Below are 25,641 nucleotides of genomic sequence, written 5' to 3' on the forward strand. Positions count from 1 at the left end.
TGGTGAGACTTTTAAAGAAAGTTGGGATTTGCAGCCAGGCCATTCTGCCCCTATCCTCAAGTCTTAGCCTTGGGTTGGTTATTCAAATTTGGTAAGGTATTCCACACATTCTGATGGAGTGACTGGTTGAGCTTTCACCTCTGAGCCTGTTGTCTGCAGGAAGGAGTGGGCACAACAGTGACTGCCTCTTAGGGAAAAGGAGAGGAAATCAGATGCTGCAATAGATGCATATCCTGCCCTGAGGGAGTGCCTCACTCTCATGCCCTTGAGTGTGGACTCTGCTTACAGAAAGGGCAGTGAAGAGCTGCCAGCCCTCCCTGCTGGCCGGCACTCACACCCGTCATTCTCTAAGCCAGGGCAGGACAGGATACCCTTTACGCAGAGATCCAGACCTGAGCAGGAGCCAGGAACGAGGGCGTGCCGGAATCCGGGGACAAAGGGTGCTATTGCAGCTCAGGACTTGGGAGCCAGCTCTATGGGTTGGGGGGAAGGAGGGGACACTGGATGCTGTCCCCCACCCATTTAGTCCATCAGCAGAAGAGCACCCACTCTGGGTGGGCATGCTCCCACTCCCCGACTTGGCAAGTGCCCCTGTGTAGGATACAAGCTGGTCACGGCCATTCCGCAAAGGGAGAGGAAACGACCTTTAAGTGTTTTGGAAGCCATGGCTTTTCCTGCTTTGACAACCTGCTTCTGTTCTAGGAAGATCACCCTTTGAGCAGCTAAGAGGCCTGGGTCTGCAGAAAGACTGAGTTTAGACACCAGCGCAGTGGCTTTTGGGTGTGTTAAGAAGGAGAGTACCTCTTCAGCCGTTGCACTCAGGGCTTTGAGATCATCGGCATGTCACCTGTCGTGGTGACTTGGGCTTTGATCTGCTGGTACAGCTGCTTCCACAGTCACCTCTAGCATCCCAGGACCTTCTCATGTCCCCACCCTGAGAGGTCACAGCCATCTCTCCTTTCTTTCTTCTAAGTAGGGTTAATAACGGGATAGAGTGTTATTTTTAATTCAAAATTTACTGTCTATTGTTTCTTTTTGGCCATATGGCTTGCAGAATTAAGACACCTGTGGGGTCTTAGCTCCCTGGCCTGGGACTGAACCTAGGGCCACAGCCATGAAAGCGCCAAGTCCTAACCACTGGACTGCCAGGAAATTCCCAATAATGGGATATAGCATTTAATACGGAGAAGGCAATTGTACCCCACTCCAGTACTCTTGCCTGGAAAATCCCATGGACGGAGGAGCCTGGTGGGCTGTAGTCCATGGGGTCGCTGGGAGTCAGACACAACTGAGCAACTTCACTTTTCACTTTCATGCATTGGAAAAGGAAATGGAAACCCACTCCAGTGTTCTTGCCTGGAGAATCCCAGGGACGGGGGAGCCTGGTGGGCTGTCTGTCGTCTATGGGGTCTTACAGAGTCGGACACGACTGAAGCGACTTAGCAGCAGCAGCAACAGTAGCATTTAATAAGTTCTGACTGAAGTCACAAAAAAAGTCACAAGTTTTCCACCAAATGATGATGTGGAAATGGTGAACCTAACCCCAGGGCCCCCTGACCATACCCCTTCATGTAGGAATCACCCCCTGCCATCTGAGAGCCCCTGCCCACTGTCCCTCAACCCTCTGCAAACAGTAGCTATTATGAGTTCACTCTGCCTGGATGGCTTCTGGGAAGTGCCCTCAAAGCTGACAATTAAAGGGAGCCTTTCATTTAAACCCCACTGGCTGGGGACATCCTCTTCATCTCTGAGCCCTGTGTCTAGGGGTTTTCTCAGTGTCGACCGGGAGCAGGCAGGGAGGGGCAAAAGGTCCATTGTTGAAGAGGACTCTCCCTGCCCAGCAGGCCCAGCATGAGAGTCCTGGGCTTGTTCTCCAGGTCAGGCAGGAAGAGATGCCCGGCCCCAACCCAGCCTCGGCCCAGCCCTGCTTCGGAAATGGTCAGCACTGCCAGGCCTTTGGCCAGGTCATGGCCGTCCGTGGGAAAGTGGGCTGCCTCATCCTCTGGCTTCGCTTGTCCTTGGATCTCTCCCAGTGCCTTTGAGAGAAGATGAAAGAACCTGGGAGCTCCCGTACCTGGAGAAGTCGTGTCTTCTCATCCCCATTCCCCAGCAGGTGACTTTGACACAGTCCTTTTGTCCTGTGTCAGACCCTGCCTTTAGTCAAACCCTTACCTTCTTACTTTCCCTAACAACAGTTCCCCTCACGCCCGTCCCTGAATTCAATACAGTTCTTCATACTGTTGCTCAGGTCCATAACTTAGGAACCATCTTTTTTTTTTAAGAATTTATATTTATTTATCATTTTTAGCCGTGCTGGGTCTTCATTGCTGCGTGCAGGCTTTCTCTAGCTGCGGCGAGTGGGGCTACTCTCTCGTTGCGGTGCACAGGCTTCTCATCGTGGTGGTTTCTCATGGAGCACGGGCTCTAGGGCTGACGGGCTTCAGGAGTTGCGGCTTGTGGGCTCTAGAGCACTGCCTCAGTAGTTGCGGTGCACAGGCTTAGGTGCCCCACGGCATATGGGATCTTCCTGGACTAGAAATGGAACCGGTGTCCCCTGCATTGCAAGGCAGATTCTTACCCACTGGACCATCTGGGAAGCCCTAGGAGCCATTTTGAGTCTGGATTTTTTTTTTTTTTTTCTTTTTCACCTCTGCATCCCACCCCCAACAAAGTCTAAAGTCGTAGAGGCTCCACTTTCTCATATCCCCCCACTGCCCTTCCTCCACAGCACTCTCCTCCTCTACCCTCCATCTCCCTGTCCAGCTTCATCCCGGCCACTGCAGCAGCCTCCTCTTGGAGCTCCCTGAGCACACTCCACCTTCTACAGTCTGTTCCCCTGGTGCGGCCAGAGGACCCAGGAGACCATTGAATCAGACCCCAGCCCTGCTTACAGTCTTCCTTAACTTCCCATTGTATTTAGAATAAAATTCACTATATGGCCCCACTGCACTTAGAATAAAATAAAAACTTCTTTTCAGGCAAATAATAATAATCAAATCATTATATGTCAATTATATATCAATAAAAAGACTCAAATTCCTCACCATGGTTTTAAGTCTATTCATTCATCTGGGGTTTATTAAGCTTCTATCTTTGATGTGAGTTCAATCCCTGGGTCAGGAAGTTCCCCTGGAGAAGGAAATGGCAACCCACTCTTGTATTCTTGCCTGGGAAATCCTATGGACAGAGGGTCACAGGAGTCTGACCCGACTTAGCAACTAAACAACAGACAATCTGTTTCACTGCCAGACACTGTTTCAGAGACTAGGAATATGACAAAACAAAGATTCCCACCATCGTGGGCTGACAGTCTTGAGAAAGAAACTAAATAAAGCAGTCATATTTGTATATTAGTGGTGATCAGTATTCTGGAAAAAATAAAGCTGGGAAGGTGTGGATGCTATTTATAAAAAAGTGGTCAGGGGAGGTCTCACTGAGGAGGTGGCATTTCCTCTAATCTTCAGGAGAGGAGGCTATGAGCCTTGGGGATCCAGTATCTGGGGAGAGTGTTCCAGGCAGTGGTAGCAAGGTATCACTATGTCCAAAGGCCTTGAGACTGGAGCATACCTAGTATGTTGGAGGAACAGTTAGGAGGCCTAAAGGCAGAAAGGGAAGAGGAACTAAAAAGCCTCATGATGAAGGTGAAAGAGGAGAGTGAAAAAGCTGTCTTAAAACTCAACATTCAAAAAATTAAGATCATGGCCTCTGGTCCCATCACTTCATGGCAAATAGATGGGGGAAATAGGTAAACAGTGGCAGGTTTTATTTTCTTGGGCTCCTGTATCACTGTGGACAGTGACTGCAGCCATGAAGTTAAAAGACCCTTGCTCCTTGGAAAGAAAGCTATGACAAACCTAGGCAGAGTATTAAAAAGCAGAGACATCACTTTGCCAACAAAGGTCTATGTAGTCAAAGCTGTGGTTTTTCCAGTAGTCATGTGTGGATATGAGAGTTGGACCATAAAGAAGGCTGAGCGCTGAAGAATTGATGCTTTTGAACTGTGGTGCTGGAGAAGACTCTCATTGAGAGTTCCTTCGACAGCAAGGAGATCAAATCAGTCAATCCTCAAGGAAATCAATCCCGAATATTCATTGGAAGGACTGAAGCTGAAGTTGAAGCTCCAATACTTTGGCCACCTGATGAGGAGAGTTAACTCACTGGAAAAGACCCAGATGCTGGGAAAAACTGAAGGCAGAAGGAGAAGGGGGCGACAGGATGAGATGGTTGGATGGTATCACTGACTCAATGGACATGAGTTTGAACAAACTCTGAGAGATAGTGAAGGACAGGGAATCCTGGTGTGCTACAGTCCATAGCGTTGCAAAGAGCTGGACCCAACTGTGGTGAACGTTCAGAAAGGAGGGGAGAGTAGGAGGTGAGCTGGGAGAGACATGAGGACCAGCATGATCAGGATGTGGAAGAAAGACCTTGTGGGTTTGGTTGAAACCCCAGGAGTCTCAGGGGTTTCAAAAGCTGGGCCAGAAAAAAAAAAAAAAAAAAAAAAACTAGGCCAGGCTGGGCCAGGGCAAGGAAGGCCCCAGCAGCCTTTCCTCCTTTCCTTGACTTTGACGTGTGGCAGCAAGGAAAGGTTCTGAGCAAGCGAGGGAGGGATTTGACCTGATTCAGGTGTTCGCAGGCTCCTTCTGGTTTCTTGTGAGAAAGAGAGTTGGTGGTGAGTGGAGGAGCAGAGAGACGGTGAGGCTGCGGCAGAGGTCCGAGTGAAGACAGGAGAGGGTGGGCAGGACCAGGGCGTGGCCATGGGGAGAGAGAAGTGAGTGGATTCCATACATACTTTGAAGATGAAACTGACAGGATTTCCCGACTGTAGGGTGTGAGGACAAAGAGGACTACAAGTTCTGTTGCCTGCAAGCTGGGAGGATGGAGGCGCCATTCTCTGGGACAGGGATGATCATTGGGTGACCAGGTTTGAGAGGAAGATCAGGGGCTCAGCTTTGGATATTTACACTCGAGACACCTCTTAATGTGACAATATCATTTATCTGTATTTATTTGTTTATTTATTGCTGCGCCCCACCCCCCGCATTAGCCACTTGAGAACTGATCACCCTTATGCTCAGAACCATACCGTCAGCACCTGAGAACAGTGCCTGGCACACAGTAGGTGCTCAATAAGTGTCTATTGAATGAAGATAGATAAGTCCACAAAACCTTCTATTGATAACTTTCGAGTCAGCCAGTATCTATTCCAGTCTAACTCCCAGGTCCATTTCGTGAATCCCGCCGGTGATTGTTCAAATGTCCTCCTTCTCCGCAAAGCCTATCCTGACTACTCCATTTACATTTCAGCTTGATTTTTCTCCGTAACACTAATCCCCTTGGAATATATTAACATATATATTATGTACTGAAAATTTTTTGTTTGTTGTCTCCCTTCACTAGAAGCTTCCGAGAGGGCAGGGAGTTTTATCTATTTCGTTTAAGTGGCAACGCACACAGCAGGCGCTTAATAAATATTTGTTGAATTTTTCTTGCTGAATGGGATACATGCCACGCCTGAGCGGGTTTTCTTGGACTGCGAGACCCGCCTTACGAATCATCCGCGATCTGGCCCCGCCCACACGCAGAGGCCGGGCGCGTTCACGCGGGAACAGGGGGCGCGGCTCGTCCACGAGCTGAAGGGCGGCGGGGAAGCGCGCTCTGCGCAGGCTCCGAACGCCCCGAGGCGGAGTCTCAGGGTCTTTTGGGTTAGGAGGCGCGCGCGCGGGAGGGCGGCGGCGGCGGCGGCGCGGTGCGCAGGCGCGGCGGACAGTGCGCAGGCGCCGGCGGAGGGCGGGCTTGAAGCAGCTGAAGCGGCGGCGGCGGCGGCAGCGGCTCGGGCAGAGGGGCGGGAGCAGAGGCTGGAGCGGACGGGCTCGGGAGAGGCGGCGGAATGGTGGACTACCACGCGGCGAACCAGTCGTACCAGTACGGCCCCAGCAGCGGGAGCAATGGCGCTGGCGGCGGGGGTACCATGGGAGACTACATGGCCCAGGAGGACGACTGGGACCGGGACCTGCTGTTGGACCCGGCCTGGGAGAAGCAGCAGCGCAAGGTGCGCGGCCCTTGGGCCGGACGGGCTGGAGGAGGGGGGCTTCCGAGGGAGGCTGGAGGCCGGGAAGGGGCTCGGAGACCCTGAGACGGGATCGGAGGGCCTATGGTGAGAACTGGGCGTCCTGAGAAGGAATCGGCGGGTCTGGGAAGGGGTTTGGAGTCCTGGAAAGGAGTTGCAGAACTTGAGCGGGGAATTGGGAGTCTGAAAAAATAATTGGCGGCTGAGTAGGGGATATGGAAATCTAAGACTAGGAATCAAGGAGCCCGAGGCAGGAATTGGAGCGTCTGGCCTGGGAATGAGGGGAAATCGGCGAGATGATTGGAGGAGACTCAAGAACGGAATTAGGTCTGAGGCGGGATGGAAGGGTCAGGATGGACTGGAGATGGTCAGAGGGAAAAGGGGGAGTCTGGAATGTGTGGGTCAGGATAGAATTGGCATCAGGGGAGTCCGAGGAGGAGCTGGAGTATGGAGGGCGTTATTTGGATTACAGAATCCTCTGAAGAGGGTTGGAATTATGGGACCCCCAGGGATGAAGCCCCTTTCATTCTAAAGGGGATGAGGATTCTGGAAGTGGGTGTGAAGGGACCCAGGGCTTGGTGGGTGAGGATGGGGAGGCTGCTAAGGAGGTCTGGACTCTGGCACTGGTGGGAGAAGTCAGGGAGCTGTGAATAAGAGGTTTTGAAGGGGCGAGATATTATCAGGGGTGCCCTATCCTACAGGGAAGAGGAGAAGATTGGGAGATAGAAGAGGTATTGGTGAGGCCAAGGCCTCCTTGATGAGAGGCCGAAGGGGGATAAAGAGAATTTGGAGTATTCTGAGGAGGGGTTCTGAAGAATTGATGGAACGTAGACAAAGCTCAGCAAAGGGTTGGCGTTGCCGGAGGCAAAGGTAGCCTGAACAAGGTGAGAAGGGCGGGAGAGAACGGTCGGAATGGCGGATGGTGGGAGGGAGGTGTGCGGAGTAATGAAAGTCTCATTAGAAAGGGAGTGTGTGATGGATAGACCGAGAGAGAAATTTGGGGGTGAGGGCTTCTGGAGGTGCCGTCCCAGGACTGGAGAGTGTGTTTATGTGTTGTGAAGGGAGAACAAGTTGTTTGGGGAGGAGGGGCTGAGAGTGTCCAGAAGAATTGTCTTTTGGGGGTGGTGATGAGGAGCTCGTTCTAAAGCAGGGTCTGTGTTCAGGTGGCACGTTGGGGTGTGGAGGCAATTTGGGGGGCTCACAGTGGGGAAAGGGAGATCAAAAGGAGTGGGAGGTGCAGAGAGGGTGGGGTGTGTGTCTGTGTGTATCTGTGTATGTGTATAGGTGTATGTGTGTGCACATAATCCAAGGTGGTAGAGAGCAGGGAGCTCCAAGCTGCTAGAAGAGAGGGTTTAGCGTGCGCAGGAAGAGCTAAAGAAAGGAAGATGTTGAGGTGGGTGTGTGTCTTGGGAGGGGGCTATTTCAAAGTGTGTGAAGAGGGTGGGAGGTACTTACTATTAGAGGCATGTGGTAGGTTCTTCACACCTGGATTTTCTTCCCGGATTCATTACCAGTTCCATGGCCTTGGGCAAGACCCTTGATCTCAGTGTGGTTCTGTCATCTGTGGAATGAGGAGGGGTCGAGGGAGTCCCTTCTGTGATTCTACAAGGGTGGATGTGTATGGTGTTGGGAGAGTAGCAAGGGGTTTGAGTGTGGCTGGAAGCCTCTTGAGGGTGTGAGCTGTTGCTTTTGGGGGTTCCGTGCAGGCAGCCCAGGCTGGCGGGGAAAGGGTGAAAGGAACAGCTGTGCCAGGCAGCCTGGGGTGGGGCCTGGCTTAACCGTGGGGTAAATTACCAACCTCTGCTTGAATTTCCTCATCCGTAGTTGGGGGTGGGGGGGTGGCAGCTCTGTGGTGATGTCCTTATCTGTTGCCCCACCTACCTCCGGGTGGGCAGGTTGAGATAATCTGACATAAAAATTCTTTTTGAGGGGAGAGACCTAGCCTCCAGTCTCAACAATAATTTACTGCCAGAGGCAATGCCGGGTTGAAAAAGGTTAAGAGTTGCTCAGAGACCTGGGAAGTTGGGAAGGGAACAAGGCGGGGTCCATGGGGTCGTTTCTTTGAGAAAACCTGGGCTCCTTCTCCAGCTCCCGGTGCTGGGGGAGAATGAGCTGTGGAGTCTCTTGACTCAGGTGGTGGGGAGTAGGGACCTTCCCTCCCTGTCCCTTGCTGACTCCTACCCCTCCCACAGTGACTCCCTCTGCTTGCTTCCACTCCCTTCTGGGAGTCAGGGTGTGTGCTCCTCCGTGGTTATAGTCTCCCTTGCCCGCTGGGTGAGGCCAGGGCACCCTTCAGGCCGGAGCAGGAACCAGGACTCATCGGCATCCCCAGGCCTGGCTGCGGTTGTGTCATCCCCCCATCCCGTCCTCAGGGACCAGGCACGGTGGAAGGAAAGGGTGGCTCACAGCCCCTCTCAGACCAGCTGTTTTAGATTCTCAAGATGGGCCAGATCCTAGCGTGTCCGACTTTATACAACTGTAGCAAATATTTACACGCAACTGTACTTTGGGGGGAATATCATGTCACTGCTGTGCGCCTACCTGTTTTGGGGCGGGCATCTTCTCTGAAATGGGAGGAGTAATGGAAAGGAATATATAAACGAGTCTGTGCTGTTTTCTTCCTTAAGAGGACCCCCATCCCCATCCCCCCCCAGACTGGGTTTTCCCATCAAGCATTGCCACTTTGGCAAGTGACGGATTGCCCTTCTTGCCCCTCTAGGGCTGAGCCACGGACCACAGAGAGGGTGGCGGTCCTGTGAGTGTGCTGTGCGTACTCTCCCGCTCTAAAAGGCTGTGTCCAGGACAGCTGTAGTCCCCTTAAAGCGCGTGGCAATTGAATTCTTCTAGGAATTAAGCAAGGCTTGGCCCAAGGCAGAGGGTGCCTGTGGTTCCCAATGGTTCTCACATCTACCTGAAGCCCTTCTGGGGACCCTTGTAACCAAGGCATTACCTGATAAGTAGGTTATGCAACAGTTCTGATCTGGGAAGGCTCTACATGTTTTCTCCAGGGGTGTGGGGGGAAGGACTGTTCTGGTCTTTGAGCAAATTCTTGAGCAATTATAGCTCTGGGCCAGAGCTCCCTCTCCCAGTTTCTGAAAGAGGCTTGAGTAGCCTTGCCACCCTTGCTCTGCTGGACAGGTGAGGGCACTTGGTAGCCACTCCCGAAGTTCTCATCACAGCGAGAGGAACTGCCTCCTTTGCTAAGTTGGCGTGGTCGTGGAAACATCCCTGACTGCTCACAAGGCCTCAGTGTTTAGACCCTGACCTTTGGCTTGGGCTCTATTGGATTTGAGTTAATTATTTGAACGTTCTGATGGTGTCTTGTTTTTCTCCAAGTAGGGTTGTTTTTCTTTCTTTTTTTTCCTTTTAGGCTGATGATAGAGACCTCAAAGTAGCCATCTGTTATTTTGTTCCATTACTCTTAATTGCTTGCCTCTTAGAAACTGGCTGAGACTAGCAGATCCTTAGCAGTTTTTAAAAATGGAATAAGTTACTTACTGAAAACCAAAACCAAAAAAAAAAAAAAAAAAAAAGCACCCAGACTCAGTTGTCATCTAGAATTAAAGACTGTACCTATGTGAGGTGGAGAAGGAAATAGCAACCCACTCCAGTATTCTTGCCTGGAAAATTCCATGGACAGAGGAACTTGGCAGGCTACAGTCCATGGGGTCGCAACGAGTCGGACACGACTGAACGACTAACACACACACACACACACACACACACACACACACACCCCTATGTGAGAAGGGGGGCAGGTATTGTTTGCCTTCCTGGGAGAGGGGTAGGGAAAGGTACTCAGCTGCTAGCTTCTGTCCTCGGTCACTCCCCGCTGCCCCAGGTTTTAAGAACAGGGCTTTTCTCAGAAATAGAGACGCAGACGAAGGGAACTAATGTATGGATACCAAGGGGGGAAGGGGTGGGAGGAGTTGGGGGATTGGGCTTGACACATACACTGTTGGTGCGATGTAGAAAATAGATGACTAATGGGAACTTACTGCACAGCACAGGGAACTGCTTCATGCACTGTGGTGGCCTGAATGGGAAGGAAGTCCAAAAGAGAGTCGCTTTACAAAATGATTCATTTTTCTGTGCAGTAGAAACTAACACAACGTCGTAAAGCAGCCGTACTCCAGTGAAAATTAAAGAAAAGAGCAAGAAACAGGGCTTTCCTGATGCCTGCCTCAGAGGTGAGGTGAGGGAGGTTGGCCGCAGCGCAGTGCCCCTTGTAGCCACTCGCAGCCATTCAGCCGAGGGCTGCAATCCAGTTGGTGCCATGGAGTGGCGCCTACTGCTTCATCTAATTCGTTTCAATCTCTGCGCTCTGGGGCATGGGCAGGATTGCCTTCTGCCTTTTGAAGCACCCTCCCTGAGTCCAGCCAGGAGGCTCCTTTGGCAGTGGGGAGCTGACTCACCATGCCGTTGGAACTGGTGCTAAATAGTTCCATTTAATGGCAGCTGACGGCCTGGCCTCGAGCAGGCTGCCTCATGGGAAAAGTTTGGTGAGAAGTATTGGAGGAAAAGAACCCTGGAAATGAGGATGGGGTTTTAACATCCAGGTGCGGCTGGTGCTGTCTAACTCCTGAGATGCAGTCCAGGAGGTCAGTGAAAATGTAGGTTTGCACCCCCAAAGGGCTTCCTCGGTGGCACCGTTGGTAAAGAATCCGCCTGCCAGTGCAGGAGATGCCAGGGACGTGGGTTTGATTGCTGGGTCCGGAAGATCCTCTGGAGTAGGAAATGGCAACCCACTCAAGTTCTCTTGCCTAGAAAATTCCATGGACAGGGGAGTCCGGCTGGCTGTAGTCCATGGGGTCGCAGAGTCAGACACAACTGAGCGCACACGACAGCCTCAACAACGACAGCCCCACAAAATGTCCTCTGAATCGGATGTCAGAGGATCAGGGACAAGGCTGGATTCCAGGCTCAAGTTCTGGTGTGGGGAGTTCTACTGTTTAAACATACACTCCAGTCACGGCTGAGTTGGGCCAGACAGCCCCCTTTTACAGAGTTAAGTCAGTGAGTAGTACAGTTAGCTGGCAGCGCGGGCCTAGCAGATGACAGCAGAGAGAATGAAGCCAGAAAGGCACCGATTTGGGAAGACTCAGGGAATTTCTGAGACGGTTGAGATGAACACTTCTGGCTTTCGACATATTGATTTATAATGTGCCGGCAATTGTACAAGCCTTTGACCAGACTTAGGGTTGTTCTTTTTTTTTTTTTTTTTTTAAAGGATTCCCTTTTATTTTGTGGGGGAGAAGGAGAGGGAAAGGGCAAAGATAATTAAGGAACAGCTGTTTGCTGGAGTGTCACTTGCTCATTCAAATTTTCTGAATGGCTGAATTAATCAGCATGTTTATCTCCTCTGGCATTCGGAATGTTCTAGATCAATGGTTTTCCCAGCTTTATCCTTATTTCCTTAACTTAGTGATGTCCCTGTTTTCATCTGTCTGGTCACTTCCCTTCCGTGGCTTTTATTTTATGTATTTATTGTACAGAATAACAAAAGCACTCATGTTACTTTAAGTCTTCCTCCCTGCCCCCCACCCCCTTCTTTTTTCATGGAAATAGGAGGTGAGTGAGAGCAAGTTGGTAATTCAATGGCAGCGGTAACTGAAACACTGACCTACTAAAAGGTGGCGGAAGCTTCCACTTGAATTGATACAGATCCTGTCATCCAGGGAGGTTTGAAAGACCTTTATGTCCCCGGTAGTTTGAGAACTCCAAATCAGTCTCCTTCAGGATGAAGTTCAACTTCCAAACATCAAAACCTCCAGCGCAATTATAAGGAAACTTAGTTTTACAGTGTTGCCCGTCTAGACGCCAGAATTTGTTATAAAGTGTCTGCAAGTGGCACAAGTAACACTTGCTTTTCTTCAGAAAGGTTTGTGAGTTACATTTTAGTTAGTAACCCAGGTATCAGGAAGTATAAGGTTCAGTGAGTCAAGCAAAAACAGAAATCATTTAAAAAGTCCAGCCTCTGTTTAAAGAGTGATCTTATTGGGAGGAAAAATTAACCCACCGGTTGGGAGGAGAAGGATCCGCCTCCTCCAGAAAAGGGAAAACTCTGCATACATTTACCTGGCAAACATGTCCTCGTATCAGAAGTTTTGTCCAAGTAGCAGTCTCTCTGGGCTTATAAAAACCCCAGGGACGTTTGTCTTGGTGTTGTGCCTTTTTCGGTTGTGTTGTTCATTCATGTCCTTCCCCCTCCCCTTTCCCTCGTAAACAACAGATGCAGTAGCTTGGAATGTCCGCGTTAAAGTCTTTGAAAGCCGGTTGGTGTAACTTGGTTGCCATCTCTTTAGTCTGAGCAGCAGTTTCCAGAAGAGGCCACTGGCCTTTTTTTCCTTAGATGTAATTTACTGAAGTAGTCTCGAAAAGCAAGTGAATTGAGCTTTAACTTGGGATTTGCTGTTTGCCACCTGTTTCTGTACTGGCTCCTGCCTTCCTGGGATGGGATTAGCCCCAGCTTCCCCAGGAGTGAGGACCATCCTGTGTTTCCAAGAAGGCACAGTGGTTCTCCAGCCAGAGCGGCCCTCCTCATCCCTGCATCATGCTTGGCTCCGTACTTGCTAAACTTCAGTCATTTGGGATTTTTTCCATGGCCCGCGTTTGCTTTTATATACTTAATAATATTCTTCTAAGTCAATTTTGCCTTTTTAAACTTAAGTTTTAAAGGGGAAATTTATGTGAGTGTTGCCAGTGGAAACCCCAGCTTCCCTGGCCATAAATAGAAGGAAACTGCACAAATAAACAGGCTGGAAAGACAACAATGCTGTGAAGTTCTAGCCAGCTGCAGGGTCTAGGCCTGAGGCCTGCTCCTTTGTCAGAAGAAGATTGGCAGGTGTCCGGGAGGTGTTAGAGACCCAGAGAACCAAGCAGAGGCTTTCTCTTTGATGTGTTCAGAAGGTAGACAAGAGAATCAAAGGGAGAAACCTTCTCGAAGTCATTCAAGTTTCAGTGGAGAGCGTGGATAACTCTTAAAATCTCCCATGGTGTGCTTGCCATGTGTGGAAAAAACGTTATCTCACTTGACCCTGGCAACATTCCGAGAGTGGCAGGGCAGAGTGACTCAGCCAGGAACATGCCGCCTGTCCTGCCTGCCCGGCCTCCCACCGCACTACCCATGAACACGTCTCTCAGCACTGAGTGGCAGTGGGTTTTTCTCTGCATTCAAATATTATGGTTTCTTGTTTTTTGGTTTTTTTTTTTAAGTGGGGGCACATTCTAAATAAAAGAATTGTGGGTTTATCCCTTGTTCTTCATATTGCTTTTTCTTTTTTAAATTTTATTTATTCATTTATTTTTGGCTGCACCAGGCCCTTGTTGCCGCGTGGACTTTGCTCTAGTTGCGGAAGCAAGGGCCGCTCTCTAGTTGCGGCATGCAGGCTTCTCATCGCAGTGGCTTCTCTTGTTGGGGAGCACGGGCTTCAGTAGTTGCCGCTCCCGGGCTCTAGAGCACAAGCTCAATAGTTGGGGCACACCCATAGGCGTAGTTACTCCGTGTCAAGTTGGATCTTCCTGGACCAGGGATCGAACCCGTGTCTCCTGCATTGGCAGGCAGATTCTTTACCACGGAGTCACCAGGGAAGCCCTGCTTTCTCTTTTTAAGGCTCCAGCTTCCTTACACAAACACACTTGAAGTTTGGCTGCTCTTCTAAGTGTGAACCACCCTGCTGCCCCATCTGGGTATTTGCATCCTCAATTCGGAAAGGGAAGCAGTGCCCTCCTGCCGCATTAAGAAAGGCTGATTTCAATGTTCTGCTTCCAACTAAGAGAACAGAACAGATTCTCTGTCTCCGAGTGGAACTCTGGACATGGGTAGAAGTTACTGTAAGTGGCAGATTCTGCTCCACAGAACACAAGTGAAGTCATCTCGGGAAATATCGTCGATGGTGTTGAAACGATTGAATGGGATGCTGGAACACCAGCAATACAATAGCATTTGTGTCTTCAGCTTTGGGCAGGAATAAAGAAGACATTGTGGTTTGTTTTATGCTTTTTAAAGTTTCCCCCCTCCGCAAAAGGTGTGGGGCTGAGTGATGTATGTTACTGGCTTTCTAGTGGGTTTTTCTTTTCATCTTTTCCCCCCTCCCTGAGGGCTGGTGAGAGTGGGTGGAAGCCGCAGTCTAGGTGGATGGGAGGCAGCGCGGAAGGCAGGCCATACGCATTCCTTCTTGTTCCCCATGTGTGATGGGAACGCATTTGGTCTTTTAACCTCCAAAGAGCCCAAGATGAAGAGTTTCCATATCTTACCTCCTGACCAGTAAAGTCTCTGATTCCAGCTCCAAGAATGTCTTAATTAACAGCCATCCAGGATGGGGGCATGGCAGGAAGTCAAATAAATGCATTTCTTCTTTTTTTTTTTTTTCCCATACACATTTCATTTTGGTGGCAGAGAAGGCTAGTTCGAAGTTAGGGGAAACACCACAGGAGGAAGCCTGAAAGTGAGCAACCAGAGCCATTCTGGGAGGTTGCCTGAGGGGGTGTCACACCAAGAGTCTGTGGGTCTCCAGCTGGTGTTATTGAAAAAACAGGCCTCCCTTTACCAAGCACCGCGGGCAGTGCTGGAAGCTGGCGCTTCAGTCAGCGTCACCGGCTGCGGTATGCGCCCTCGGTATGGTGGGCACCCTCAATATGCCCGTGTGCAACCATCAACACGTCGGTGTGCTTTGATCGTCTCGGTCAAGGTGTGTGTGAAAGGTCTTTAGTTGATAACATCGTGGAAACCAAACTGCTTAGTACTTGAGAGATGTGCCTGTGTACTGGAGCCAGCGCCGGTGGACGAATGTGGGCTCTTGGGTAGAAACGTGGTGCTGCCAGCCGGCCTCCAGGAAAGTGTCCACATATGTGGTGGCCGTGCTGGGTCGGGGGACCTCTGTTCTCTGGGGCACGGGTCAGCCCAGTCTGTTTTATCGATGAGGAGTGTGTGTATTTGTAAGAGAGAGAGGAGAGTACACGTGAAAGCCGCTGTTGGCTTTGTGGCTGAGGCGAGTGCTTTTTCTCTAGGCATTTAGAGTTGGAATCTCAGCTATGTGACTTCTTAACAGCAGGGCAAAATGTGCCTGCATCTTTTGCCTGCTTTCGCAAACACTGACAAATTTAAAAAGAACTCTAAAGTTTCCAGCAAATCCCAAGCACAGTTCATCCCATGATAACATTTTTTTTTTTTTTTAAACAAGCCACATCCTTCCTCCTCCAACTCTGCCAGTAAATAAACCTTTTTCTCCCCCGTTACTCCCACCTCTTTCCCCCGCTCTCTTTTCTTTAAGGAAATGGGTATCTTTACATTAAACCTTTGTGTCTGATGGAAATATTAAATGCCTCTTGGGCTGTTGCTGGCATGGATTATGTGGGGAAGAGTCAGATTTTAAAAGAAATTTTACAGGCTGGTATGATCTTCCAGTTCTGGCCTATGAAGTATAAACTCCATTTCAAAATTCAAAATGTCTGGAAGCAGCCAGCTTGCCAGGCTAGTTCAAGGGCAGTCTGATGAATCAACCCTCTTACAGGCTGTCTGCTAACCAGCCCTGGAAGGTATCCAGCCGGTAAACATCACCGGGATCGTCAGGCAGTTTTTCCTGTGTGGGGTTGGGGGCGGGAGGAGGAGGAAGGATCACTGGAGCTACACGGCCAAGTCTGGTAGGATATGACTTTCTGTAAAACAGAAAGGTCTAGAAAGGTCTGTATCAAGATGTGTTTTTCCAAGATGTTAGGCCTGTAGTCACCCAGCACCGAGTGTACTGGTGGAGTGAGAGGAAATACCTAGACCAGTTGGGCCCGGGGGAAGCTTCTTAACCATTTTGGGAAGCAAGTTTTCCCTTTCCTTTTGTAACTTTCACTGACTCAGTGACTCAGGGACAACCCATGGAAGAGAATTCAGTCCGCTGGAGCAGTGAACCATTTCAAGAACAGTTGATTGATGGATCATGGCCCAGAGCCGTGGAAGGTCAGGGAGTGGCACTGGGCTCCTACCCGCCGTACGGAAACACCCCAGAGATTCAAAGGGAACCAGCTTTGACCATAAAAATACAAGACTCGCGACTCACAGTGCATTGAGTTCTCTTCACAGCTACCTTAGACTTGAGAAAGTTCTGGGCCTCTTTATAAACAGCCACAGAGCCGGCCTTGCCAAATACGGCCTGCTCCAGGGCCACCGGGTCAGCCTAGGAGACAACTTTCTTGCCTAAAAATAAGTCTATATTCCTATCGAACATTCCAAGCATTGTTTAAACATGAGACTTGTGAGTTGCAGTTCAGGCCTCGTGGGTTCAGTTACGTCACAGTGTGGGCAGTTGAGGGTCTTCGGGGAGCTTGGTTCCCCACTTTGGGATTGGCCCCTGGCCACCAAAGAAATCAGATGACCAAACAAAAACCATCTCCCAACTCATTTCTTTATGTTCCTGATCCTCTCACAGGCTGGTGGGGAGACAGCAAGCACGTGAATAAAACAAGGTAATTTCAGATGGGATTATGCCCTATGAATTTAATAATAATAATAGCAGCTAGTTAGGACTCAGCTTGGCACTATTCTAAGAGCTTTATGTGGATTGACTCATGTAATCCTGTGAGATAGGTATTGTCACCTCTACAGGACAAGTGTGGAAACGAATCCTTTGAAGTTGAAGCCACTTGCCCAAGTGACAGAGCTAGGATTTGAACCCAGGGGGTCTGGCTTTCAAGCCATGTCTACACTACACTACAGTCTGGTGATTGGGAATAGCCTGGGGAGAGGTCGGTCAGGGGAGAAGGGCAATGCTGGTACTTCGGATCGAGAGGAAGATCTCTGAAGACTTGACAGTTTAGCTGTTCCCTAAGGGATGAGATGGGGTCGCAAGGAGTTGGACACGACTGAGCAGCTGAGCTGAAGGGATGAGAAAGGTGGCTCAGTGGTAAAGAATCTACCAGCCAGTGCAAGAGACGCAGAAGACATGGGTTCAGTCCCTGGGTTGGGAAGATCCCCTGGAGAAGGAAATCGCAACCCACTCCAGTGGTCTTGCCTGGAAATTCCCATGGACAGAGGAGCCTGGCGGGCTACAGTCCGTGGGGTCACAAAAGAATCGGACACGACTTAGCAGCTGAACAGCAACAGTCACGGGAGATGAGAAAAAGGGAGCCAGGAGAGCACTGGGGGACGGCTGTTCCAAGCAGAGGGAAGGGAAGCATGGCGGCCCTGAGCAACAGAAAATTCAGGATGGTCAGAGCAGGGCATGTACGATAGAGAAGGTGGGCAGAGCCAGCTGTCTCGGAGCTTTGTTGGAAGTGGTGATGGGGCCCAGGGTCTGCCAGTGCAGTCCTCCTTAGACCCCAGTAGGGCAGGAGCCTCACGCTTCCAGACTTCTGGCCCTGCCCACGGTTTCCCCTCAGGCCCCCTAGACAGGCCAAACCAGACCTGACTTCTAAAGTGGGAACCCCAGACCACAGAACATTAAACCAAACAAAGGCTTCAATTATCTCCATGATCACTGCTCCAGTAGACACCTGTGTTTGATTAAAGCGTTGGTAACTTTTGAATCTGGAGTTTTATGGCACTGTGTTCTCATATGGCTTGGTCGTGTCTTTCTCAGAGAGCTTAACTTCTTTCCCCACCATCAAATTCCAGCTCCCTTCTGGCTCATCAAGAGGCCGCTGGATTCACGAGGTATCTTTGGTAAAAATGTTGTGTCTCCCTCTTTGAAGTGGGAAGCCAGGAAGCCCAATTTTTTTTTTTTTTTTTAAACTGGCTCTTCTAGGCACCCCCGTTTCGCTGTAAACCTCTTTCGTTTACTCAGTATTTCACCGTCGGCTCCTCTGGTCAGGTGGGGCTGTAGCTAGGACGCCTCTAGTTCAGAGGGGCGGACTTGCAGGCTGATTCATTCTCAGGCGTCCAGCTTTCTGTCCCCCGTTGGAGGCCGGTCCAGGAACCCCGTAGTTTGCATTTGGCCCGTGGCTCCCCTGTCAGAAGGTGTATCTTGTCAGACTAGTTGTGTGGCTTTGACTCAGCAAGGGAGGAACGCTGACAGCATTCGGGGCTAGCCATGGACACTCCTGACTCCATACACACGGCGCCAGGCAGGAAGCTAAGTTCAGGGATCATGCGGTATCCATCAGGTGAGCTTGGGCTGGAGTTCTCTCTGCCCTGCCCTAGCTGCAATCCAGCAGCAAAAACCATCCCTTCTGACAGAATTTAAAGGAGCAAGTGAATATGAAGGTGGCCTGCGATGGCCCGGCCAGCCCTGCTGCTTCTGCTGGAAAGAAGACGGCGAGGTTTCCGTTTTCCTGGCAGCACATCCATGTGAACCTGTTAAATCTTTTAAGTAGCCGTATAGGAGGGGAGATAAAGGTGTGTGTTTTTATCCTTATCCCCTTAAATATAAAAATAAAATTTCCCCCTTATAAAACTGATTCAGAGTGGGAAGAAAGTCTACAGCAAGTGGAAAATGGGTCCAGTTATATTGAACTCATACCCCGTGACTGGGAGACGGCTGTAAGTTTCCACGATGGGTGGGTGGCTTCTTACGCGTTTATGTTGAGGTAAACCTGCTCCAAGCTGTCCCCACAGATAGAAAGGGCTTTCTGAGGGAGGAGGCTGTCTCTTTCCACCATGCAGTAGAGACTTGGAAGGTCTCTTGAATGCCTTCACTCGGGTAGCAGTGTTAGGGGCCGCTGACTGAAGCAGGTCTGCTTTCGATAGCCAACCAGCATCTTGTGTAACATGAGTTGGGGCTTCAAGGGCCCTGGAGTCCGGCGCTCAGGTAGAAACATGACCGCCAGGGCCCTCAACAGCCTTCGCTGGGCCCCTGTGCAGAGCAGAGCTCTGCGCCGAGCCTTTGGGGGTATGAGAGAAACCGGAGACCCGGCCTGTGCTCTCAAGGAGCTGGCAGGGTAGCTGGGGCGAGAGCGGAGCCACATGAGACCTCAGGAGGACACCAAGCAGCCCACAGACAAGCCCACAGCACTCTAGCTGTGTCCTGGGAGAGGAGAAGGGTGAATAAGGGCAGGTGGGGTCAGTCATGGAAGCCTTCATAAAGGAGGTGAGTGTGGTGGCGGGCAGGCGTCTGGGGGCAGGCATTAGGGGATCCCATCCCTCGTGTGCAGTTGGAACAGCCTTCCTTAGCTGCCTCTTGTGAGCAGTCCCACCAGTTCCTCCCCTCACTGAGCCGTCTCTTTGGGGAGTTTCCCATTCGAGGCAAGGCACCATGTTCAGTATGTCTCAGCCATCCATGCATTTGAACCTCTGCCTTGCAGGACCCCAGCTTCTGAGTCCCTATCCACTCACAGGTCCTGTGGCTTTCAGGGATCTAGGGGGCAGGCCAGACCCTTCTCCCCAGGGGGCTTCAGCTCTGACTACTCCTTTTGAGGCATGTGCTTTCAGCTTGCTGACGGTCCCTTCTGAATAAGCACAGGCTTCAGGAAAGAGGAGCAGAGGAACATCCCCTTCTCCTGACCTCTTCTGTCCCAGGGTTTCTTCAGGCCTTGTTCCTTACCTCTGGGTAGGTGATGCTCGGCACTGCCTTCTAGTCCAGATGACACTCAAAGTGGGGAACAGCGGTTCTGTGCTGATCACGGAAATGAATGGGGTCGAGTCCCGCTGGCTGGCTGGCTTGGCACACCACAGTAAACACACTATTGCTGGCATGAGGGTAGCCTCCAAGTGTTCTGCCTCGAGAGTTTATTCTTGCCTGCCAGCTCAGCTTCCAGGTGCTATTCTTTTCTTTAAATAAATGCCTTCAACTGTCTTGTGCAAAGTAAGAGTTCCCATCCCAGGAAACACTCAAGTGTGTTTAAAAAAAAAAAAAAGGAAAACCAACAAACTCTCCTCGTTCAGATGCTCTTGGGCCAAATGTGTGACTCAAATACTGAAGTGCCCTTCATTTGCTTTCCCAAAATTGACATATTCGAGTGGCACGCTGGCCTTACTGTGAGATAAGGTTGGGGTAGCTGGCCCAGGCCTCTTTCTTAGACTATGTGTGTGGTTTCAGGTTGGGCTTTTTCCTCCCTTCAGATGATGCTTGAGAGCCATGACAGCGCAGCTCATGCATATCGTGGCTGAAATCCTCCAGTAGAACCTGGCCACCATGTCTCCGATCTCGCTCGGGATCAGGAGGTTTGCCATGGAAGGATTTGGTGGGGTCAGTGAGGGTGGCAAGTGTCACCTGTCATGAGCCAGTCTCTGTAGCCTGGGCCCTGAAGCACTGCTTCTGCTGTCAGAGCTGCAGGCTGTTAGCATGGCCAGTTCCTGTTTCCTTATGGTTTCCAGGAGGAGTCTGTCTTAGTCCTTAAGAGGTGTCTCTTTCCCCGCTTTTCAAATGCAGAAGAGGGGAGGGAGGTGGACTTCCTTCCTGGAGAGAATAGGGGCTCATTCATTTGTAGTGGGGAATCTACATTGCTCTACCCACACTTGGGGAGAGGTTTTGGGGAGGGGGGGATGTTGCAGAATATTCAGGAACAGAAAGTTTGTTGCAGGAACCCAGGCTCTGGAAAGAGATGCCCGCTCAGCTAGTGGGTGAGCTGGTGGGTGGGTGAGCCGATAGCACCCAGCCCGCCCACCAGACGCCAGGAGGCAGCTCAGATGTCACTGGGATCCAGGCTGTCTCCTGTCTCCAGCAGCTGCAACCCGGGAGGGGGTGTCGAGAGCACTGCTGCTCCTGTGCGAGGGCGCTTCTGGCGACAGAAGCAGGAGGCAGTGAGAGGTGTGGGGTGGGAAGAGGGTCAGAGCAGAGCCTTCAGAGGGGGATAGAACTGGGCTCAGTACCCGACTCCTCCACCTACTGGTTGCGTGGCTGTGGGCTGGCTTCAGCCTGTGTCCTCCTTTGAAAAGGGCCACCATCCTACCTCACAGGATGATTCTAAGATTGAATAAGAGAAAGAGTGTGTCTGAAGCACTTGGCACAGTGCCTGGCACCTTGTCAGTCCTAATTCATGTAGCTTCTCAGAATTCTTTCGGCAGCTCACCATCCTACATCCAGGTGGGGTCTGCTGCTGGCCTCTCCTCTTCAAAGGAGTTGGAAGGGTCTGCTGAAATGTGCAGCTCAGTGGAAAACCAAAATGTAATGTATCCCCTTTCCTAAAGCCCTCCCCTAGGGAGCTCTGAACCCTGAACCCAGCCAGGGACTTCAAAGCAGCATCCACTGTCAAGGGGCAACTGGAATGCGAGACGCAAGTGACATGACGAAGCCCTGTCCCCAGCCTCTGTGTCCATCTGGGCCTCGTTACCCGGGATGTCGCTCTGTGTTTCTGAGTTGCCAGCCCTAAACAGTTTTGTGTCTGCGTGAGCCACAGGCAGGGCTGGCAGGGCTTTTTTTTGTAAGTCAGCTTGTTACTAAGTTTAGGGTCAGCCTAGGGGCTGTCTATCAGGTCCTCTTCTTTCCCTGTCCCCTTCCCCACAAAGCAAAAAAAAAAAAAAAATCCTTATCAACTCAAGTTAGAAACAGCCTCCAGCCAGTCAGGCCACCTTCTTTCAACTGGTGATCAAGTGGAAAGAAGAATGGCCTCCCACTGATAAGCCCCAAAATAACCGCCCCGAAGTGCAGTCAGACGGGAGCCTTGCTCAGCTGCTGGTCCAGAATGCTGGGCCTTCTAGAGCAGCGGTCCCCAACCTTTTGGACCCCAAGGACCGGTTTCTTGGAAGACAGTTTTTCCACAGACCGGGGAGGGAGGATGGTTTTGGGATGATTCAAACACGTTACATTTATTGCGCACTCTATTTCTATTATTATTATTAATACGTCAACTCCACCTCAGATCATCAGGCATCAGATCCCAGAGGTTGGGGACGCCTGTTCTAGAGGGCTTAGAGGAGTGCTACCGCCTCCTTCCCCCAAGCACTTCTCACGGCCAGCTCCATCCTCTTTTCCGCCTGCCTCCTGCCACCCCCCTCCCCTTCCCGAGGTCACTTCCTGATGCCATTCCTCAACTTAGCCCCTATCCCCCCCAAAAGCAATCAAATCCACAACCTAATAAGGAAAAAGAATGAGGAGAATGTCCGCCTCCCAGCCTCTCGCCTAACAGGGCGCAGGCCCGCAGCAAATTTGGAAAATGTTACAACGGGAGCGACAACCCACTGGTGGGAGGCGGGAGTGGGGCCCGTTTTCAAGAGCTGCCCATTGCCGGCCACAGGCGGGACCCTGCGGGAGGGCCACCTGGTTTGCTCTTTCCAAATCGGGTGGTTGACACCCAGCTCACACGCTGAAGTGAGAGGAAAGTAACATCAGCTGCACCTCCAGTTGGGACTCGCACGCCTGGGGTGGGGCTGGGACAACACGTGTGCTTGGAGATACCTCTCCTCCTTTGCAACTGGGACTCTGCAGATCCTAACCCTTTCTGCCTCTGAGATGAGCAGTTTTCTTCCCCTCCACCGTGCCAGAGTTAAATTAGCCCTGGCGTTAATGAAAACTTGTCGACGCTTAGAGTGGTCCCCCTCCCCCGAAACCTGTCACCCCTCCTACATCATTATCCCGGGGCACACCAACCCTTTCTATTCTCCCTTTTCTCCGTGGAAGGAGGGACAAACCCCTCTCCGTGGGGGAGCCCCGGGGAGGGGGGCCGGCTGAGCCAGACCTGCTTGTTTGGGAAGGTCAAGCTTAGTAATTAACCTGAAGGCTTCAGGGAGGGGATGAAGAAGGAACCAGGCCTAAGGATGTGCCAGGCCTTTCAAATGGCTAATTATCAGCAGGCATGAGGTCATCCGTAAATACATCTAATTCTTTTGCTGTAATTAAGGTGCTCATTAAAAGTGCAGGGAGGTTCTATTTTATTATTATTTTTTTTTTATTAAAGGAAAAAAACACAAAAAAGCCTTTGTTTCGAATTGACAGGATGGCTTAGAACAGGCGGAGGACTCAAGGCACAGGACTAGTTTCCTGCCGAAAGAGCCTTTACAGGAAATTCACTGCAAACAATATTGGTGACCCTGCCAAGGAGGCAGACCTGGGTGATGTCATTGTTCGAAGCTGTCACCACCAAGCCTGGCCTTGGGGAGGAGGGCTGGTGAGATTAGAAAGTCTGTTTGTGTGTGTGTTGTCTAGAAGAGGCAAGTCAACTGAAAATCTGGGTGGGAGAGAAATCACAGGTGGGGGGAGGTCTTTGGAATATTCTTAGCTAGGTTCAACTTTCTTATTTTTCCAAATTTAAGAAAATTCTCTGTTACTATGTTTGCTCCTCAGAATGCTGTTGCTTTTTCAGAGACAGCCTTTTCTGAGCCATTCCTCGTTCTGTGCTTTCTTGGGTAATTGGCTGTTACACTCTGGGATTTGTGGCCCACAAGGCAGGAAGTTAGACACCAGGTAAATGCTTGCTACTGCTTTTCTCGGGAGAAGAGTCTCCATCGCTGAGTGTGGAAATGGAGCCACGGGACTAGATTACCATATCTGCTTCTGCCACAAAAACCATTTCGGAAAACCACCCAATGCCAGCAAGTGGGCATCTATGAGCCGCTAACCTTCCCATGTACCTCCAGGAAGTGTCTGGAGCATCTATGAAAAAAGGACAAAGCTTTGCATCTTGTCATTTTTTTCTGCTGGCCGGAAGTCTAACAGAGAGGCATAAACAGAGTCTTCAAATGAAAGCAACAAAAATAAACTCGAACCAGCCCTGCGTGAAGACGTTAATGCAAAATATACCAGCCGGCTTACTATTTATATGGCACAAGGCAGTCATCAGGAGATCTAGGCCTGGGCTAAGGAGGGTTATGTCTTTTGAGGTGCCTGTTCCTTAGAATTTCAAATAACCCAGGGGGTGATGTACTCAGACGGGGTTGTAATGCTGTGTCCCTTTTCATGCTTTGCCCAGTTCAGTCTCTGGCTAAAACCTCTGAAATGCTAATGCAGGATCAGGATACAGTTCAGAGTGGCCCCCACCCCCACCCCGCACCCTCCCCTCCTTCAAAAACATCCTAACAGCTTTAGAAGGAAGTTTGAGGATTGAATAAGATAGCGGTAAGTTTCCTGTGGTTCACATCCTGTAATCGCTTAGTGTTCTTTTTTTTTTTCCTCCTCACTCAACTAACATTTACCCAGACACTCACAGGGTTAGGTTTAGAGATACAGCAGGAAAGAAAACCAGCCTAATTCCCAGCCTCATAGCAGTTCCATTGTGGACGGGAAGGTGGACCATAGGTAGAATGAGTTTGCAGTCTATAGGCCCGCTGACATTGCCTCCTTGGGTTCAGAAAGGATCTTCCCAACAAACCCTACGTGTCTTGGAGCTCAGGTGTTCCGGCTGCCTCCCTTAGAAACCCACTACCAGCTGAGTCCTGAATGTCTGGTTCTTGGTGTGTGGTTTTGTAAGTTTCCCAGGGCTGAGGAGTCACCTTGGGATCCTGCTTTTCCTGGAACTGTCCTGACGTGGGACACATTGCTAGAAACGGCCAGAACAGATCTAGGCAAGAAGGAGGCCCCTGCTGGCCAAGGAAACCAGAGTTGGCAGGCATTCCCCTAGTAGTGGCGTTTCTAGAACATCTATGTGGGAAAAGCTTCAGTGGCCTAGTCCGGTCCAAAGTGGGTGGATAGGGGCCAGGTCTGGAAGCTGCAGGCCTGCTGCTTTTGCCCAGATGGAGGATATGTATGAGGCAGCTGGGGAGAAGCTGGTGATGGGGCTGGTGGCCGACCACACCAGTGCCTGGGGAGATGGTTGCCTTTGGATGGCTCGAGCTACAGCTCCATTCCGGAGCTGACTTGTGCGCTTAGAGCCATGTTCTTGTGGTAACTGCCAGGAAGCTGAGCCCGCTGTGGCCTCAGGAAGCTGGTGAGGTTAGCACTGCTTGCTTTTCGAAGGGCAGGTTGACACTGCATGGGCGGAGCCCCTGGATTTTGTCCTTTGGGGACACTGTGGTGAAAATCCTCTTTTGGGTTGCTGGCTCCCTTGGTCGTTAGGTGTCTCGAAGCAGGAGTTGAGAGGAGGAGGGAGAGGTAATAAGTGCAGCCCAGCCAAAAAATCTCCAACGTATATGGAAAACTTCAGTGCTTTCCTGATCTTTTGTGGAAATAGCTGTTCGCTCTTTGCACCAACTGGAAAGTGTTGGCAGCTGAAGGGGATCGTTCCTCCAGGGCCCCTCGGAGCCAGTGTGTCTGGCGTTCCTAAAGTCTTCCTGACCTTACCTTTCTCTTGCGTGTCACCCATCTCAGCCTCCCATCCCCATCATTTGGGGCCTGGAAAGCGTGTGTTCTAGATCTCCCAGGAAATGTGGGGTTTCCACACCCTCTACCCCACCCGGAGTTTCAGGCTGTTTGTGGTGCATAGAAGATGCCGGGACTTGAGGGGGGTGGTCGGAGGAGGCTGGGAGCGGAGTCAGGGCAGCTTTGCTGTTGTCCTTTTTGAGGGGCAGGACGGGACTGGCTCTGTTGGGTCATGTAGGGTGTCCCTCTGGGTGGGTGGCCCTGTCTTTTGGGCCATTGGGGGCGGCGGGGGGCGGGATGTGAGTGCTCCTGGTTTTCTTCTGGAGCGGAGAGACTGCTGTCTGGGTTATCGAAGGGCAGGTGACAAAAACCAGTGAAGGAGCTTGGGTGGGGACCAGGGCTGCCACTACTCAGCTTCCGCTGATTGTGGGCCTGGAACTTCATTTTCCAGAAGTTTGGAAATCCGGAGTTTTACAG

The 25,641-nt window shown here is 50.9% G+C and overlaps 1 protein-coding gene and 3 long non-coding RNA genes across 5 annotated transcripts in view; 3 read left to right on the plus strand and 1 right to left on the minus strand.

Annotated features, from left to right (window-relative positions):
* The first annotated feature begins 638 nt into the window (after nucleotides 1-638).
* Nucleotides 639-2,973, plus strand: LOC129631108 (uncharacterized). The gene is made up of 2 exons (XR_008703894.1): nucleotides 639-2,113; nucleotides 2,729-2,973. It is a non-coding gene; the product is annotated as an uncharacterized LOC129631108 (long non-coding RNA).
* Nucleotides 2,122-4,726, minus strand: LOC129631109 (uncharacterized). The gene is made up of 3 exons (XR_008703895.1): nucleotides 4,618-4,726; nucleotides 3,045-3,129; nucleotides 2,122-2,554 (listed from the first exon to the last, which is right to left on the minus strand). It is a non-coding gene; the product is annotated as an uncharacterized LOC129631109 (long non-coding RNA).
* A 334-nt stretch (nucleotides 4,727-5,060) lies between these two features.
* Nucleotides 5,061-5,486, plus strand: LOC129631111 (uncharacterized). The gene is made up of 2 exons (XR_008703896.1): nucleotides 5,061-5,118; nucleotides 5,211-5,486. It is a non-coding gene; the product is annotated as an uncharacterized LOC129631111 (long non-coding RNA).
* Nucleotides 5,487-5,790: 304 nt separating this feature from the next.
* Nucleotides 5,791-25,641, plus strand: part of ACTN4 (actinin alpha 4) — a 74,335-nt gene continuing 54,484 nt past the window's right edge. Inside the window, exon 1 of one of the 2 annotated variants that reach the window (XM_055553540.1) lies at nucleotides 5,791-6,052. In XM_055553540.1, the coding sequence (XP_055409515.1) occupies nucleotides 5,891-6,052 (162 nt within the window). In that variant the 5' untranslated portion in view covers nucleotides 5,791-5,890. The remainder of the gene's footprint in view (nucleotides 6,053-25,641) is intronic. The other variant, XM_055553539.1, reaches the window with a different exon arrangement.

This window comes from Bubalus kerabau, chromosome 17 (genome assembly GCF_029407905.1).
Source record: "Bubalus kerabau isolate K-KA32 ecotype Philippines breed swamp buffalo chromosome 17, PCC_UOA_SB_1v2, whole genome shotgun sequence".
NCBI lineage: Eukaryota > Metazoa > Chordata > Mammalia > Artiodactyla > Bovidae > Bubalus > Bubalus kerabau.